Consider the following 19,795-nt stretch of genomic DNA (forward strand, 5'->3'; position numbering starts at 1 on the left):
GAATCTAGTAGTACTTTGGTATCCAGCCAACCATGTTGCTTGCACTTATCTAAAAATGATACTTTATCATGAGAAATTCTTTTAAAAAATTTTTTCTTGTTACAATAATTTTGTAAATAATTTCTTGACTTTTTTTTGTTTAACCCAAATTAAGTCATCAGTACCATTCATAATGGCAAGCCGTGCCAAGACAAAGAAGGAGCTGGATGATGAGAGAAAGAAAATGGAGCAGGAAGCTGCTGCTCAGGTATGACATCACAGATACTGGTATGCATATATTGCAGCCTAATATTTATTGATATATCTAGATATATAGGTATGCCTATATATCATTAGTTCATATGTTGGTAAAGAAGTAATTTTGCCTGTATTTAAAACCTTTATATTTGAAAAGCCTCTCTGTAATTCCAAAAGGTTTGTGTTCATTTCTGCTGTGGGAAATAAGAGGTTTCTAAGATTTATAAAATACAAATCTTGTTTTAACCCTTTACCACCGTTTTCTTTCATTTTTTCGAAAAATTCACATGAACAAAAAAATTTTAGATTTTTTTTTTACATATGTGTACCAAGTTTCAACGTTATATGTCTGTAAATAACCATAATAACATTTCCAATTTCCAATGGCAATTTCCAATTTCTTGTGGAAATTTTGTTTCGGTTATTTACAGACATCACTTTGAAACTTGGTACACACATGTAAAAAATAAATCTAAGACTTTTTTGTTTGTGTGAATTAAAAAAAATGGAAGGAAGCGTGAAATTCTTAGAAAACAGCCGAAAAGGGAGTACTGTAGAAATATATCTCCTCCTAGGATTTTTAAGCTACAACATTGAGACGCATATCATTCGATGCATAAGGACCATATCTATCGATTGGTCCTTGCTGTTTTTCAAAATTCTCATTTTTGTGGGTGGGTGGGCATTTTTCAAAAAAATTGTGATTTCCTCCTCCACCCTTTCGAATTCCCCTCGCCCCCTTATTTCAAAATATTTTCAAAACTATAATGAAATTGAAAAAAAGCTTAGGCCAATCTCTAGATATTTTATTTTCAAATCGAACAATATATCTCTCATTGCTGTTGGTTAAAAACTCTAGGAGGAGATAGGTTTGTAGAGACAATAAGTGTGAATGTTCAGTAGAGCGCAGCAAAGTCCCATGCGCCTCGAAATAGGCATTCAAGGTGGCATGGATAAAAGACTAGACGTTACTGGAGCTGAAATTCAGTCAAGGATGGTGGGAACAACTGCATGTGCAGCATCCCACACAACAGCAGACGGGTAACTAAAGATCAGTGTCTTCAGGTCATCTATTTATGTGCTCCGCCGGCAATTTTTGCCTATCTTAAATGTGAAAGAACTCCCCCACCCCCAACCCTTTAACGAACTGTCATCAAGGCATAAATCAACATACAGAGATGATTTTGATACCGTTGGATAGGTCAGAATGTCAGTTTTAAGGTGAGACTAAATACCAAAAAAGTGAAATTTGCGATTTTTGACCCAGAAATTTGGGCGGTAAAGGGTTAAGTCAGATCTTTACTAAGTACAAAAATTAGTTTGTAATAGCAAGTTATTACTCTATCATTAAAATGACCAATATCAGAATAAAATAAATTTGTCACTTCATATCTTAGAAGTTCATCAATGAAAGCCAAGAATAAAAATTTCTACAGTTATGTCATCTCTCAAAAGATCTGTATACTAATTAAATTTTTTTTGCTAAAATCCCCTGTAAATGAAAAGCCAAAACATTCTTTACAGGAGTCATAGCTTTAATAACAGAGTCAAGAGTTGAGTCAGTCATTACTATGACTTGATAAAGCTGACTTTCTGTGCAATAAGATGAACCCATATTTGTTATCATTTCTCAGGCCTATGTGGAGTTCATGGCCACTTTTGATGAGTCATCTGCCCCTAAGGACAAGGTCTGGGTTAAAGCTGGAACCTTCGATGCTGGGTCAAGGAGTAAGAAAATCTTTTACTAAAATATTCATGAAAATTATTATTTATGTATTATTATAATTATTTAATTTGGGAAAAATATTCTGACTTCTGTCAATGTCATAGGTATATTATTTGAAATACATTTGTACTTAAGTGTATTATTCAAGACACATGTGTAGGTATTTGTATTTATTAATTATGTAGTTCATAGCATCTAATCTTTATTTTGCAGGGGAAGATAACAAGGATAAAGGTAAACTATACAAGCCAATGTCAAAGCTTGCAGAACTTGCAGAGAAGTTCTCATCTGCTGAGAAAGCTTCTCAGTTTAAAGCAAATTTGGCTGACAGACCAGACAAGCCTGGCAAGAAGAAAGAGAAAGACAAAAAGAAAACCAACTTAGAATTGTTCAAAGAAGAATTGAAAATGTGAGTTTATTTTAATTCTTAGATTCCAGTCCTAGCAATTTTTATCATAATGCCAATCAACTACCAACTGATTTTGCTTACTTTCAGAGTGGCTACAATTTTTGGTTATCTTAATTTCAAATGATGACATAATAGAAGGGGTTCTTAGCAAGTTTTTATCAGTAGGTATATTCAGAGAGTGGCTATAATTTTGTGCTATCTTTATGATTTAAAATGATTTAATGGGTTCTTAGCAAGTTTTTATTAGTATTCAGAGTGGCTGCAAAACTTTTCTATCAATAATAATTTTAAAGGATGATGACATGATAGAAGGGGTTCTTAGCAATTATTTACCAACATTCTTTTCTGAGTGCACAACATGGAAATATGTTGAACTAACAGTTGAGTTATTTGCAGGATACAAGAGGAGAGAGCAGAACGTCACAGACTCAAGAATATTTACCAGAGAGACTCTGGCAAGTCCTCAAGGTTTGAGGCTCCAGATGTCAAAATACCCGGTTTTATGGGCCTGCGTAAGTCTTGCTTTATATTGCTATATAATTTCTGATACATGGCAGGGAATTCTACATTAATAATGTGGCTTTAAAAAATTAGGTTAGCCCACTAAAAATATTTAAGGTCCATTATTAGTTATTTTAGTACAAAAAAATTTGTTTGCCTGTTAAATTTCCCTTTGGAGGTTTGTTCTGTAATATTGATATTATTCAATGTAGTGTCTTCCACATTATCCAATGTAATTCTCATTCCCAACAATACTTGGCCACTTTCAATATTTGTTCTGTACAACTGTTTCTTCCAAATATTTGTAGCATTGGTATCCAAATTAATGTCCACAGAAATCCTCATAATCTATCCCAGTATATCTAGTCATCTGTGTACACTTCTGATTTCTTTTGTCATAAAATAATTTATTAAGATATCTGAGAAGGGGAAAATATATTTTTTTCGACAATTTTTCCCATAAATTAATACATTGATTATTTTTCACAGCCTCTGAAGAACCAAATCCTGGGAGCTTTGATCCCGGTGACCCCTGCACAACCAATCTTTACCTTGGCAATCTTAGTCCAAAAGTAAGATATTTTTAGTGTCTCTGCGTATTGTCATTATCTGTAGTTGCCTTATAATTTGTTTTTCATTTGTCATTGAACACATTTATTGAATGAATTACAATATTTATTTGTTTTTCGAGCTAATTTCTGGATAAACATCAGTTGCATGTTGACCTGATGCAACACTTGACGACTTTAAAACATAGTTGGTCAGTAATAACATTTAGAACATTGCTTTTAATGTGATATTGCCATGTAAAATTGTGAGCAAATAAGTAAAAGATAAAGCAGAACCAGTATACTCTGATCTGAGCAACTTTATTATTTACTATATTACTTTCATGCGCAACTTTAGTGACATATACGTACTCCTATATTTTATTTATCAACCCAATTATATTTCATATCACAACTCAATATATACTTAGAGCATGTTTATATTACTTGTATTTATGATTCACCTCAACCACAATTTGATGTTCTATAACACAGAACTTTTTTTCTTAATCGTACCTCAAATTTTCAATCAAAATTGAAAATTTATATAATTTCAAAACACATAACTATTAAACTATAATTTTGTTTCATTTTTTGAAAAAAAATTAGAGTTCATAATTTTTGCATCAAATTAAAGAACAAAAATTTTTGGAATTTTTTTCGCGAGTATGGCAAATTCAAAGAAGAATTTTGTTGTCTTTCCATTTAGTGTTCTATTTTCATTTGTGAATGGCTTTCAGATCACCGAGCAGCGGCTGATGGAGCTGTTTGGTCGTTATGGTCCCTTAGCGTCCATTAAAATAATGTGGCCTCGCACTGACAACGAGAAAAGCCGGGGCAGGAACTGCGGTTTTGTTGCCTACATGAACAGGAAAGATGGAGAACGAGCTCTCTCTAATCTTAATGGTTTGTAAATTCTTGTTCTCAGTTGAAGGCTATTTTATTATTTGGAAAACGAATTAAGCATGCAGAATCTATTGAGGTATAGGCGGGTATCTATATAAATGCAAGTAATGACAAAATATAATTCCAAAAACATATGGATTGAGGTAATTTATATTTTATGTTGATTTTAATTTCAGAGGAACAAAGGTTGAAATTTATAAATAGATCCATGTATGTCGTACCTTAGTTATGTAAGATTAAAACATTGATTTATGAATAGATGTCAGAAGCAGATAACCTAGATCTGATTAAAAAAATTAATATGTTGATTCTGTACATTATGAATATATAATAATTTAAATAAATCTTTATATTCTCGTAAGCGCTCGCTTTTTCAGCAGAGCAAAATGGATGCAACATCACAAATATACCTACAAAACATTGAGTTGAAGCATGACACTTTTTATGTTTCTAATGAAATTATAATGAAAAAGTTAGCGTTTTTTCAGTGTGAAAACTAATGAAAGAGTGTGGATTGCTCCGCCTTTAATTTACAGGCAAAGATATTGATGGTTTTGAAATGAAGTTGGGCTGGGGCAAGGCCGTGCCAATTCCAGTACATCCGATTTATGTCCCGCCTGCCCTAATGGACTTGACGCTGCCCCCGCCACCGTCAGGGCTACCATTTAACGCTCAACCTGACAAGCGGGACCTCGAACGGGTCCGGGAACTGGGACAGAAGCTTGTATCCGGCACTGCGGACGAGGTATAAACTTAACTGATCTAGCCTGTTAACTTGAATAATTGCAAAATATCAGATGGAATATAAAAAGAAAATCTAGTACCAGATTGCTAGATCCAAAATGATATGGGTACCTGTTCAGATATTTTCCATTCTGAATTCCACTCAGCTAGTGACACTTTTTCAGTGTCCATGTCTTCCTTGTAGTAGAGAGGAATTCTAGAGTGGTAATAAATGAATACCGTTAGTTAAGCATATCATGTTGGGTTGGAATACCTGAAACTAGACTCTCCTTATATAATTTATTTGATATTTGTGTATCGAGCTAGTCATCCAGGTGGATCAATCTTAAATACATGAATGAATATAGAACCACCATCCTAGAATTCTATCACTTCTTTGTAGTGCAATTCTGAGTGATGAATATGTGTGATTTTGCGTTTTATAAAGCATAAATATTTATGTTTTATTGGTTTTGGTTCGTGTTCTTCGATACGAACTTCGATTCTTTATTGGTTCGGTTCGTGTGTAATGATCGATAATTTTTTTTTTTTGTATCTATGGCCTTGTATTATTTTTACTGTGCCATTCCTTCTATATATTGTTGATCAAATCAAGGATTTATTGAGGTATTGACTATCATAATTTTGTCAGATCGCAAAAGCGGGCAACAGTTTGACGCTGCGTGAAGAGGAGAAGAAGACCATGGATGAGGTATTGTGCTTTTTGTTATTGTCTTCCTTACCTGAAATGATTCTACCACTAAATATTTCATCATCTGCAAACATTATTGAAACTAATTCCCTGTTTTATGTATCTCAAAAACCGTTCTGAACTACGTCAATATGCTTGTTAAATTCTCTTCATTTATCTGTAGATGCATTTGATGCCTCATGCAAGAGAGCTATCCATATAATTTCCTTATTTGGCGTTATTTCATTCATAAATCTCGCTTCAAGACTAAAATGTCTTTTAGTGATCTTGAAGTGCAGAGTTGCGCTGAAAAACTATTTACGATCAATGTTTATTTATTCGTAAAACTTTAACTTTCGCGGGAACAAGGTCATATGGCTATTTGTAATTTGGCCAAGAAAACACTCCCTCTGAGTTATAAATACCTGTTCTTTATAAGGTTATTTTCCAGTGACATATTCCCCAAGAACTTGTTATTCTATTCGTGTTATGTAGATGTCATAATTTTAACCAACATTGAGATTTACATACCAATAATGTTATCATTTATGGGTAAATGAATCGTGCTTGTATATTTGAAACAGAATATCGCTTTCAGCTAGTCTACTCCTCTATGAGAGATCACATCTTAGTTATCAAGTTTAAGATCTATGGTCTAGGAACATTTTTTTGCCTACATTCAACTTATTAAGGTGAAAAAATGCCTATTCTGCTGCTTGAAGCAATAGAATAATAGAATCATTATATTATTTCATCAATTTCATTATTGTTGATCATTTTATTCCCGTCTAATTACTTTGAACAATCAATTTCATTTCTAAGGACTTATCATTGCCAAACGCAAAAAGGGGCACGCATGCAAGGTGTAAATTTTGCAATTATTATATAGTGAAAATATAAAGAGACCATGTATATTTGTCCAGTTCTGTTGCCTCATTTTTCCATATTGTTCGTAACTTCAAATTAAAAATTGTAGACCCGATGAAGTGATGCTGCTGGAAATTAATTTTTTTAAACTAGTTCACTGTCGCGTAGCATCATGTTATTGTGGAATGGTTTGCGTCTTGCAAGGAATTACCTGTTTTGCCGATCTATTCCTACAGATTTTACAAAGAGCAGTTGTGAAAGTGGTTGTCCCCACAGAAAGGTAAAGCCTCCCTAGCCTCTATAAAACCATACTACTCCGCGCTGACGGTGAGTCATACATCTAGGCAAAGCCAGCCACAATGTTTTCCTTCTTATTTCAATACGGTTCAAAAGTGAAAGCAATTCAAAATTTAGTAATATTCCCTGCAAAACAATTCTTGCGTTCATCAGCGCTTTCTTAATCTGTTTAGCATAAGCGTTTTGCATCTCAATTATCAAAATATCTAAATTTTTGTTTCGTTACGCTGGCTTGCTCAAGGTGTATCTTAGCTTCCTAAGCATTTGATCTGCGATAAGTTTCTTAACGATAATTGTAATTTTAAGATAAAACATCTGTCCTTTAATCCATTATTATCCCGACAGGCCACCGAGAGTTAAGGCGAATCTAATAATCCTCTTTTCAGCATAATGATGTTCACTTTCAGAATTGTTGGAACCATTGGCTGTGTGGTGGTAATTGGCCCCGTTTATCGTGCCTGGTCGTTCAGGGTTCCGTGTATGTTATGCATTCTTTGTTCTGGCTGGAGGCCAGCAAATATTTTGGCGTATTAGGCCATTGTTTTTCTTGCAGCGTGAAGTAGCACCCTGTGCTGTGTCGTCCAGGATCGTTTTTGGCACCTCATTGTCGCTCGGCTTAGACTACGCCTTTGGAATTCGACCGCCCGAACGTTAAAATCCTTGCAATGTGATGCAAATACGAGTGAAGTCTTGCTCTGACCCCACAACGCCCGCACACATTCGCAGAAACACCCAATGATCCAGTGCTGTTATGCTTGAACTTTGAACTGTCAACGTCTGTACTCCCACACACACTCGAACGCTGAACAAACCTAGGCAGACTGCGTGATGATAACTCGCATGCGAATACCTACTGACCGCGTACCCAGTTCGGCTTGGTCTTTTGTGCCTGTGATGAACTGAAGGTGCTCTGCCAAGACTGTTTGGTCAATTAATTTATTAGTATAGGCAAGCCAGCTCGAGAAGACATGCGTGGGCATCGAAGGGTGTGTGAGAGGAGCTAGCCTCGTGTACAGGTAATTCTAGCCAATGCCTAGCTTAGCATTGCGTTCATGCCTAAAAATATATTAGTTGTTCTTACTGACTGTGCATAATTTGCTGCAGTTTTGGGTTAATCATGAGAACAAAGGTAATGTCTATTAATTTCAAACGCAAGGTAATGTTTTATGATGATATTTTCAGTGAATCCATTGTGATTTTTGCTATATCTTTGTGTATTTGTTGTACCGTATGTCTTTTGAAAATTTTGTATCAATTAACATTCAATACATCGGTCGCTTGTAGGAGCTTTATTGTTTTTTCATTCACTTGTCGCATTTTCTGTCTAAATACAACAGTTCCATACCCACTTTTATAACGGAATTTTTTTATATTACGGTATTTCATTTATTTTATTTCAGTACATACGACCTTAACATGCAATTAAATGATTTAAGAATACAATGCTTCTATTTCTGTTATTCTTTTCAGCAAAAATAAAAATATTTGTCAATCATAAGGTCAGTGCCGTTGTATTGAACCAGTATTTTTATTATTTTCATACATTTCAGATGTTTTTCCAGAAGAAGTTAAAACGGCTGATTTAAATTTACCTGTCTCTACTAACTCATTTATAAATAAATCAAAATATTATTGTTGAAAATCAGAATTAGGTTCAACATGAAAAAGCAAAGATATTTCATGAAACGGCCACACAAAATCCGTGCAAGTTTTTTTGTCCGTATAATTTTTTGCTACCAAATAACACTTCTGAATTTGTTGCGTGACTACTCTCATGAATGTCTTTGCATCTTCATGTCGAAATGAGCTTTCATTATAAATTTTTCAGACCCATAGATTTTTCTGTAATTTTATCAGCTTTAGTGTATTACATTGGAATTTTATTTTATTTGTTTGAAAGACTCCGTTGCATCCGTTCAACACTTGATGATTGGTGATTTTATGTTTGGAAATGCAGTTTAAATTCGATCATGAAACAACGAAGAGGTGTTGTCATATTTACTGTGTTGTGATTATTTCAGATCCCGACGATTTTGAAACATATATTTGCTACATTTAAGGTGCAATTTAAATGAATTGTTTCAGCTGTATTGCCGATCGTATTTGCTAATTTAAATATTTCATTCAAATCCTGGATTTCTGAGTTGAGAATCGCGTGCTGTTTCCTTTTTGTAACTGATATTTTATTCTAAGCACATTACGTAGTAGTAGGTACTCAATGTTTTGTGTAGGATTTTTACTATTTCCGATTCTACTGTGTTTATTAAATTAATGAAACGGAATTTATGCTGACGAAAAACTGGATGCTGATATGACAACAAATCGAAAGTTCTCGGGAGACATCTGTTGTTTTCGCAAACACGTATTGCATAATGGATTTTTTTAACATAATCCTGTAATCCTTTAACATAATCCTGTAAAAGTTTTCTTGGTGGACACGAACTTTTCATTCATTTATTATTTCAATAAACTTGTTACGTAATTTATGTCGAATATTGTTATCGTGTTAACTTTAATATCCTATTGTATTCATAATTGTCTAAGCTTAATTCTGAGGCAATTATGATCATGTTGTTCACAACATGAGATTAATGACTTCCAGGTTCTCGCCGTATTTCTTTTCAACAACCAATGTGAACAACATGCTTTACCCTGAATATTAGTGTATCTGCCTGTGTCTATGCTAATATTATTTTTTTAAGAGAAAATTTAAAAGAACTTGTTTGATTTAGCGATATCACATTGCTACCTGTTATAAATTGGAACACATTTCAAATAATAGTCATTCAAATTAGCCTAGATAAACCATATTTATGTTTTTTTTTTCTTTTTGATTAATACATGGAGCAAGTTAAAATAGTAGATTCACTAAGAAATTTTTTATTAATAACTTGAAAATTAAATTCACGAAAATTTTTTTGTGATTTTCATCCATTTCGCTTTGATGCCTTTTTTTTAAGTAGCAAGACCCAGCCTTGTTAAGCGTTTTTTCTTCGTGAGTCCCAGAGACAATCAACTTCTTTGTGCTAAATTTTTTGGGTACCATTCTAGATTCGTTAAGATAACATTCAAACTTCTGCTTTTCCGTAATAACGAAATTAATTTAAGCAACAATGCAGTTCATTTTCCGATTTACCCGTACTACACAAGACATTACATATCCTTGTGTGGTGTGCAGAGCGTTGCTGCAGCTCATTCATCGCACCATCGAGTTTGTTGTGAGAGAAGGACCGATGTTCGAGGCTATGATCATGAATCGGGAAATCAGCAACCCTTGTTATAGGTAAGTCCACTTATTACACAGATTTGTAATGATGGTAAGTCAACTAGTTGAACTCGAGACGAACACGCCCCTGTGTTTTTAGTGAGTCTTACAAACTGAAACCATTAGAATATTTTGATGTGAATCAAAGTCAAATAATGACGTTACTTTTTTGGGGTTGAAGAAAAAATTCTAGTACACTCCGTGACTAGAAACAGAAATTTGCTGAGTTGTCCATTGCTAAAATCTTAGGAATACTATTAATTATAACAATATATTTTGCTTTGGCACCCAGTATAGTAATATGCTGATATTTTTGGAAATGCCAAGTACCAGCTGCCCTAAAGAGCATGTCTTGTTTGTATGGCCAAATTCTTGCTTTTCAAAGTTTTCTCTTACATTTCATTGAAGCTCGTGATTATTAGTAAACATATTCACAGGTTCCTGTTCGAGAACCAAGGTCCTGCCCACGTATATTATCGCTGGAAGCTCTTCTCCATACTACAAGGGGACTCGACCAGCCGCTGGAATATGAAGCCCTTCAGAATGTTTGAAGGTATGTAGCTTTTATTCATTATCTTCAATAATCTAATTTATTTCACCAATGCAATCATGGACTCATTGAGTCTTCCGTGTAGTCGAACTTAGTTGCCTCTGGGTTGAGGTTTTTTATTAGACGTACAGTGAATGGCCATTAATTTCGCTGTTTTGTTTCGATCAGGATGTGAATGGCTGGTCTATTATGTATGTTTTGATGTTGAAACTGTTGAATATTGCAATATTTAAATAAATTTAAATATTGCGCAAAGTTTTGCTGTAGTATTTCCCTAAGCTTCATTATTTTTCCTACTCCAATATTCAGTATTCATCCGTCAAAAATAGTAGACATAGAGTCCTGCCACTTCCGATTTAAAGCGTCGTTTTAGCGGATACATGTACAGTGATTACCCACGCTTAATCGGTGCTAGGAACGACTACTTACTGAACTACTGGTTGCTGGCTGTCCAAGCACTGATTGCTAGCGTTTATTAAATTATATAAGCTAAAAAGACTGCAAACTTAACCACTTATTGCTGGCTTCCCCAGCACTGATTGCTTACGTTTATTAAGTGTTTGTAACGGCATCATATTAACGATTGCTCGCACCTTAGGCGGCTCGATATGGAAGCCACCTCCTGTCGATCCCTTCCTGCAGGGTATGCCTGAAGAGTTAGTCAAGCAGGATCAAGAGGAGGAGGAGAAGAACAAGCGAGGCTCTCTCTCCAACGCGTAAGTTTTACTTGTTTTCTTACTCATTTCAAATTTTATTTGTGTCGGAATTCAACTGAGTTTGGCTAATTTTTTTAATCCATTGCAAGTTCATTTTGGAATGAATTTAACAGAGTTTCCTCAAAGCGCATGTCTTGATTGTGTAGCCAATTTCTTGCTTTTCAAAGTTTCCTTTCATAGGAATTCCTTTGGATTTGAAGTATTGATTCTTAGCGCATGTAGAAGTTTAAACTGAAATTTATGAATGATAAATACCTGCTTATTTATATTTTGACAACCAGCAGCAAGTTACTTAGGCGTTTTCTCAAACATAAAATATATATGGCGAAATATATTCTTCAGTTTTAATTCCTTTCACCTACAATTTTTTTATATTATTTATCACTTTTTAACATTTTTGTCTTGTATGTAATGGAAGCAAGTGAACAAACAGGTCTTTGCCAGTTAGGGCAGAATATATGGTTTTAAAGCCGATTCGTTTAAATTCATCACATATTTTACCTGTACTGGTAGCTTAACCAGGCGTGGTCCAGGCTAGATAATCTTCCATTTTTGCCGTTCATGGAGCCGGCAAAAGGACAAATCAGTGCAACATACAGGAAGAGTGGGACGTTATTTGGACAATATGCCTCATTCATATTCTGAGTGTACTCTAAATTAAGCCTGATATAACTAATTTCTATAAGTTCTTTACACGTATTGGGATTAATTGTTTGTGCTAACTTGAGCATAATATACCCAACAGCCAACGCGGTCGGCTCGAACACATGATCCGACACCTGACGCCGGAGCGGGAGAAGGTGGGCGAGGCGATGGTCTGGTGCATCGAGCACGCCGAGGCTGCCGAGGAAATCTGCCAGTGTCTCTGCGAGGCTCTCACCAACAACGCCACTCCTGTCACCAAAAAGGTTCCATTTTGCCGCAAAAATATTTGGCGGCAGCAATTTCTGTCTCTTGGTATTGCATCTAATCAGAACTTCGTCCAATTTTTGGCGGGGGAAGTGAGATAAAGAATGGTTTAGGTATTTCTTGATTTTACGCGACAGCCAATTCCTGTTAGCAATAACTTTTTCAGGTTCCTCATTTTATTGCATGCTTGTTTACAGTCCTTACTCGAACAACTATTTTTATAGTATAAATCATGTCGATATTAATACTCCTTCTGCAGTTGGATATAATATGCCGAAACATCGAGCGAGTATTTTGTCTGGTGCTTGTGCGATGTAAAGTATCAATGCTAGAAAAAATGCTCTATTGTTTGTCTTTCAAAAATTAAAAAAAAAATATACATTTTTTTTCATAATAACATTTGAAATTTTTATGGCAGATGGCTCGTTTGTATCTTGTTTCCGATATTCTCCACAACTGCAGCGTAAAAGTCACCAACGCCTCGTTTTATCGGAAGGGGTGAGTAATGTTCATATCGCAGCTTTTTCAAGTTTTGAACATCAAGATTTGTTTTTGGTGTTTGAAATTTTTCAACATCAAATCCATCGTGCATTCTATATTTCATTATTGTCTGCAGCTCTGGCTTAGTCCATGCTTAAATCCACAGGCGTTAGTTTTAGATTTCATTTGTTCAAATATTGGGGAGGATTCGCTACCACTAGTGTATTTACTTATCACATTTTAATGACGATAATTTCCAGGTTGCAATGCAAGCTTCAGGAAATATTTGAAGGTCTACACAACGCACACAACATCATTGAGTCGCGACTGAAGGCGGAGCAGCTGAAGCAGCGCGTGCTGCAGTGCTGCAGAGCCTGGGAAGACTGGGCCGTTTATCCTCCCGAGTTTCTCATCAGCCTTCAGAACATTTTCTTGGGGCTCGTCAAGAGGGTACGTTTGCTAGCAGGATTTTTCGGAAGATAAATATATAAATTAATGGTGAATTTTATGTCAGAAGTGTTTGGGTCACCAATGATGCTGATGTATTAATTTTTTATGCCTTGACACGATTTCAACGATGTCCTTGCAGTCGGCCAACAACGGCATAGAGCCAGAGGTGAAACCAAGCGAATCTGTTGAGCGCATAGCACCTCGAATCGTGGACGACGTTGACGGGATTCCATTGGACGATGTGGACGGCGTGCCACTAAGCGACATGGACGGGAGTGTATTTAAGGACGACTTGGACGGATCTCCCTACAAGCCCAACAACACTCCACTTCTCAAGAGCAGCGCTGCGATATCAGCGCTGCAAGGCTACGACGATGATGATGAGGATGATGATATTGATGGAGCTCCTCGTGAGTTGCAGCTTTGCAATTGCGTTATGTTATATACTTTAAAGTAATATACAATTACGTTCAGATAATAAACTGATCAAACATGAATAATTTTGCACATAAACTCAGAGAAAATGGAAAAATGTATAATATTTTAAATGCCACAATCATGAATCCTTATGATCAGCGGTCTTGAGCCGCAATGTTGGCTATCTTTTGCAAATTCTTCTGAATCCTCTTAGTTGACCTGCGCTATTCTTCTGCCGAAATTCTAATCTTCTATTCAGACGCAGTGGGTTGTCTCAAAGACTCGTGCGGTTCACAACGTCTGCCCATCCATGTTTGTTCCTAATCATGTCTTGTATGACGCAACAGTTGACGACGACGTCGATGGTGTTCCATTGGGCCCGTCACGGTTGGTCACCACAGGCACGGGTCCAGGATTTGTACCTCCGAAGTGGGAGAGCGTCAGTCCAAAGAGGGTAGAAGCTCAGGTACAAAATGATTATAATTTTTTTCGTGCCACCTAACAGAGGTACTTCCTGAATTACGTTGAATGGGTTTTAAAGAATTTAAGGAAAGGTTTTTATTTCGATTTAATATTTTTGCTCAAAGTAGTAGCACCAATGCCTTAGTCTTGGAAGGAAGTGGAGAGACTGAAATAGGCCGTATATGGAAACGCGAGATGTTCTAACGTTGACCGTATTACTAGGATGTATCATCAAACTATTCTAACGTTGACCGTATTATTAGGATGTATCGTCAAACTATTTATTTTTTATTCATTTTATTGTATAATTCATTCTTTTATTCATTATTATATTAAGTTTTCTCTTACCAATTCTGTAGGCAATGACGCTGTCGAAGTGGGACACGCTGGAGGCGCAACTCGAGACTGGCCGCGACAGTGGGAGCGACAGCACTCCGGTCTACGACCAGCCTGGCGCCTCCCCCAGAACTCTGGAGTCCAATGATCATCGCAAGAGTGCCGTGGGTCGGTTCCAGATAGTGCATCCATACAATCTAGAGTAGTTTTATTATTATATAATTAAAGGCTTGCTGTGAATTATAGCTAACTTAATCATGAAAATAAAATCCTAAGAGGTTTATTTCTTGATATTAGTTTCTTGTTTGAATAAAATATGTATCTACTGAAATTAAATTAGCAAAGCTAGTGTAGTCTGAGTGATAGATAAAAGTGAATGAGTGAATATATCAAGCTTTGGCAATTGACGACAATTGACCGGATGACAGAAATTTCGAATCAAACTTTGTCACGTCATTTTCATCAAAAATTTTCTCTTCTGCTTAGAAATGCTTGCTGACAGTAGCTAATGAACTTGACTATTTCACAGAGGACTTAGATGGTATCCCAATCATGTACGAAGATTACAAGCGTAAAAAGCGGCACACATCGTCGGACGAGGAAGATGGAAGACCAATGCAAGACGATGGTACTAAAGATAACAACTCGGAGTACTCCGAAGACTCCCGCGGCTATGACAGACTACAGAGGTAAGTGTGGTAAACGTATTTTTTTCCTAAATTCCTGGCTACCCAAAGAGTATGATTTTTACTGTTAAGGCATATGTTAACATAGATGCGAGTAGTAAAAGAGAAGATTTTTAAGCCATGCTTCCAGTAATGCGACGCTTTGAAAACATTACATTTTTAATCATATAGCAGTCAATAGATCAGTTTAATTTGTCTTTTTTCTTTGCTGTGTGGTTGCGGTAGACTTCAGAATCAGTTCATTTAGATTAGAATCAGTTGATCGGATTTCAAAATTGAAAGATATTATGAATTGAAGATATGTGGGGAGCTTTTCACCATTTTTTATTATTTATCGTGAGCTGCTGCATCTTACAGTTACTCCAGTTCTATTTATCACTAAAGTTTCCATTTAATCGACGTTATTCACTATCTACGGCAGTATGATGCGATTTTTGTAGCTACTGATTGGTCCCTTGAATTGTGTACGGTTTCAGTTTCAATGTATATTTTAGTGTGGTGTCAGAACATTTAGTGTGGTGGTGTTTAATTCTTGTCAGACTGCAAAATTGTACACTATTGTCGTATCTGAAGTAGAGACAGTTCTACCTACTCAGCTCGACAAGGGTCCAGTCAATTGAAAAGGCAGTAAGCTGCACTGCATGCCATCATGTGACTGTAATGCAACCATCCATTCCACAGCGGCGAAGCAAGTGAGGAACGCCGAGCTCGGCTACGGGAGGTGGAGGTGCGAGTGTTGCAGTACCAGGATGAACTTGAGCGAGGAGCGCGACCTCTGAAGCCTGGGTACACTCTGGCCAAACAAGTGCAGCACTACAGACATAAACTCCTCAGGAAGGTATTAAGCCTCTCACTCACGTCTTTTCTGCGAATTTTCTCATTTATGGGAAAAAAGGCTCTATTGTGCTCGTCATGTCCGTCCGTCCGTCCGTGACCTCTCGTCACGGACGGACGAGAAAATGCGCTCTCTGTCACTCACTGCAGTGAGTACTGAGTTATATTTTTTTAACATGCACCGGGCACCCGTACCGATCTCGAGGCAGGGTGTTACTAGATTAAATGCGGGCGTAATAACAGCTCCATGGATTTTTAACAAGGACACTAAAGCAGTCAAAATATTCCTAACTACAACCTATAGAAATTAATTTTCTTATTAGTTCATGCATTCCATCCATTACCATGTTCAAGCCCCCAATCAGAAGTTGAGAACATTCCTTAAGGTCGTACAAATCGAGACAAGTTATTTGATCTATATATTTTTTATCAATTATTCCGCACTGTCGTAGCTGCTTAAATGATTTTCATATTTAATCTACGGGGTTGATTGAATGCAAAAATTGTCTTGTGAATTTGATCCAATTGATAATTTACTGGAAATAATTAGTAGTTTTGGCAGAGGTTCTTTGACTGTGCACTCACATTGACAGATAGAGAAGGAAGAAGCGTCTTCACTTTCTGCAGCAGTCGCAGCAGTGGGCTCAGCTGCAGCGAGCAGCGGCGGCAGCGGCAGCGAGCGTCGCCACCACAAGCGTCGCAGCTCAACGCCTCCACAGGACGACCGCTCCTCGGTCCGCAACAAGCGGTCGCGGTCCCCTCATAAGTAAGACTGGAAATGGGGATGTATCATTTATTATTATTAATATTATTAGTGGCAAGTTATTTTAGGTTAACGAGTTAGGGAAAAATTTGAATGGGAAAAAAAGAAATATCGTTTTTCAACGTGCGAAGTTACAATGATGTATCATTTATTATTTTTAGTGGCAAGTAATTGTAGGTTTACGAGTTGGGCTAAAATTTGAATAGGAAAAAATGTATATAGTTTCTCAGCGTGCGATATTACAATGTAATCCAATAATATCTATATTGGGTTAAACTAGAATCTTGTGGCCTAAGATTCGCCTCTTTATTATTAAATTCTTCACTTTTTTTGCAAAGGCCAGCATTGCTTATATCTTCTATTAAACAAATTAGTGCAAGAAACGTTTCATAAAAGAAGATTGATATATTCAACCATGGTTAGATTTTTAAACCGTTGACGTTTCGGCAGATCCCGACATCGGACCCGGTCTCCCTCCTCCCGCCGGGACCGTCACAGATCCCGGTCGCCGCGCAAGCGTCGGTCTCATTCGCGTTCTCCCTCGCGTAAACACAAGAAGAAGAGGCACTGATGCCCTGTATAAGTAACTACGTCGTCATCGTTAGCTTACGTGATAATTTAGTGCGTCTCGATAACCATCGTATCGAAGTCCCGCTACGTAACGTATAGTCACACTCTTAAAAAAAATTAATTTACGAGTAGTTGATGTATTTTCGCATCAGTTCCATTTACTGAAAAACTTTTGGAGTCACAAATTCAAGGTGGTACATGTCATATATGCATTATCTTGAAAACGCTACTAAATTTGTAGATTGGTAATAGATATCGAATTTTTTCTAACAATTGAAGCTAATAGCGCGTTATCGTAGTCGATGGGAGCCGATGCTCTAAATCTGTATCATAGAGCGCCATTTTATAAAAAAAATAGTGAAGTACGCGTTCATTTTTTTTTACTTTGATTTGACATTTGAAAAAATGTTCGTGCATTAATTTAATTAGACTTCAAAACTAGGAGCTAGTCCATAGTTTGGAACGCATTAAAATATCCTCACCTCTCGTAAATTTAATCTATAATATTTCAATTTGAAAGAACAATTCTGTACAGTGTTGTTGATGTAACATTTGGGAGAAAACTAAAGAAAAGCGACAGAATATGTTGTGTTTGCTATTTCGCCATAAGTTTATGCCGCGAATTTTGGGATGAATTAATTCAATCTGAAAATGAGAATTGAATCCAAATAACATGAGTGTGAAAATTACTTTTTGAAGACAACACTTCTAAAGAGGTCTGTGTCTCCGATGTTACACATGTTCCATGAATTTATTATTTTACTTTCAATTAATAAAAAAAGTTTTACAATTTTTAATATATATAACATTTTTTAATTTTTAAAATCATTTGTTCTATCAATTGATTCAAGCATTGTCTCCGACTTTACGTAAGTGTGCAAAATTTCAGATCGATTGGACAGGTAGAAGTGTGTTCAATATCGATTATAAGATTTGTAGCAGACAAACAAACAAACAACAAGGAGAAGTTTAAGTGTGTTGTAAAATGAGAACTAATTTGAAGTGAAGTAAAATCATTAAATAGTACAGCAAATTTAGATTCCTATCGCTCCAGAAGTCTACAAAACCTGAAATTTTGTAGAATACAACGAATTCAAGATAGATGCAGATTCGTATTCCGGAGCATTCATTAAATAGGATTTTATTTTCATTCCTTGTAAGGTAACAACAACAGGCCATGAAAATATAATCGTTTTGTGAGTGGCATGGAAAACTGCGAGAATTCATTATTGCAATCGTGCGTTCAATAATCGTCAGGTGTAAGAAGGCAAAGGTATACAAATACAAAGGTAATAAGTAGTATAGATTACTTGATCTAGCATTAATTTATCTCGCATTATTTATTTCCTACTGATAAATAAGATTTTGCCGCTATAAAGAGAACTACTGCGGTTGTTACCATAAACTGAAAGTTCCATCTTGAAAGGTCATCACAAATCATTGCCGAAAATCTGCCTATAACATAATAAAATTGAATCCCTCCAAAACGATACCTAGAATTACGATGTATTCATCATCTTCAACTACTGCGTTAAATATCTGGATTTAGCTCCTGAAATACTTTTTTCAGAATTCAACCCGATAACTGCTTAGGACGTAATCAAAGATGGAACCAACTTTCCATCAGCAGGAATGATTGCTTTAAAGTTATTCGATACCTTCCCCGTTCCAATGGATGTTCGGCGTCCATCACTTGTCGTTCGCTTGGCCGCTGGCCGCACTAACGATTAAAGCTGAACTACGGCGTCCGGAGACGAGGCTGAAGCAGCGTCTTGCAGTCGCAAGGAGAATCGCGGGAACTGAAACGTGAAAGAGAAATTTAATCCTGTTAGATTCAAACTGAAATTGTTGAAGTTCTTCAACAATGTGATAATAATATTGATTGAGAAAGTTCATTAACCGGAAAGAATATTAAAAACGCAATTCAAATAATTTTATAACTGTCGATAGATAAAGTGGTTTAATTCAAGTCCGTAACAAACATTATTGAGATTGGTACATGAATTCTTATCCAGTATTACACGAAAGAAGTTAACTGTTCACAGTAAAAGAGAGCGAGTGTGTAGAGAATATTTGCATTTCAGGAACACGTAGAAAAATAATACTATTTGAATTCCACTTGTCAGATTTTGAATGCTGTCTCAACTTGGAAGTATAAAAGTACAACAGAGATGTAGTGTTGTGGGTTTATCTTTTAACCGTTTATAACCGGAGTTGTCTGCGCAGTGTCAGTTACCATCAGAATTGGTAAGATTTTAATAATCGTAAAATGTGACTTCCTCTAAAAGGCAAGGAAAACTTACACTTATGTGTCATTTATCGATCACCAAACCGCAGCTCGGATTACGATCCGAACAAAATAACAAACAACCTTTGCCAATTAGACTTTCAGTCGGTCGCATACGTCGATTATTTGTGACTATAACTATAGAGATCATTAGATGTAGATTGT

General features: G+C 36.1%; 1 protein-coding gene and 1 long non-coding RNA gene across 2 annotated transcripts in view; one reads left to right on the forward strand and one right to left on the reverse strand.

Annotated features, from left to right (window-relative positions):
* On the forward strand, positions 1 to 17,927 carry LOC108680597 (U2 snRNP-associated SURP motif-containing protein-like). The gene is made up of 22 exons (XM_018169471.1): positions 1 to 247; positions 1,872 to 1,965; positions 2,177 to 2,372; positions 2,769 to 2,884; positions 3,363 to 3,445; positions 4,162 to 4,327; positions 4,864 to 5,072; positions 5,703 to 5,762; positions 6,845 to 6,888; positions 10,084 to 10,188; positions 10,608 to 10,723; positions 11,319 to 11,436; positions 12,182 to 12,344; positions 12,764 to 12,843; positions 13,086 to 13,275; positions 13,415 to 13,685; positions 14,040 to 14,158; positions 14,514 to 14,658; positions 15,020 to 15,179; positions 15,858 to 16,014; positions 16,604 to 16,776; positions 17,224 to 17,927. Exons 1-22 carry the CDS (start codon positions 173 to 175, stop codon positions 17,342 to 17,344), a joined length of 2,961 nt encoding a protein of 986 aa, XP_018024960.1. The 5' UTR covers positions 1 to 172; the 3' UTR covers positions 17,345 to 17,927.
* Positions 16,497 to 19,795, reverse strand: part of LOC125177674 — a 17,235-nt gene continuing 13,936 nt past the window's right edge. Inside the window, exons 2-3 of the long non-coding RNA XR_007156615.1 lie at positions 19,002 to 19,142; positions 16,497 to 16,782 (exon numbers count right to left, since the gene is read on the reverse strand). This is a non-coding gene — a long non-coding RNA (uncharacterized LOC125177674). The remainder of the gene's footprint in view (positions 16,783 to 19,001; positions 19,143 to 19,795) is intronic.

The sequence above is a fragment of the Hyalella azteca genome, unplaced genomic scaffold, assembly GCF_000764305.2.
Source record: "Hyalella azteca isolate HAZT.00-mixed unplaced genomic scaffold, Hazt_2.0.2 contig4028, whole genome shotgun sequence".
NCBI classification, from domain to species: Eukaryota; Metazoa; Arthropoda; class Malacostraca; order Amphipoda; family Hyalellidae; genus Hyalella; species Hyalella azteca.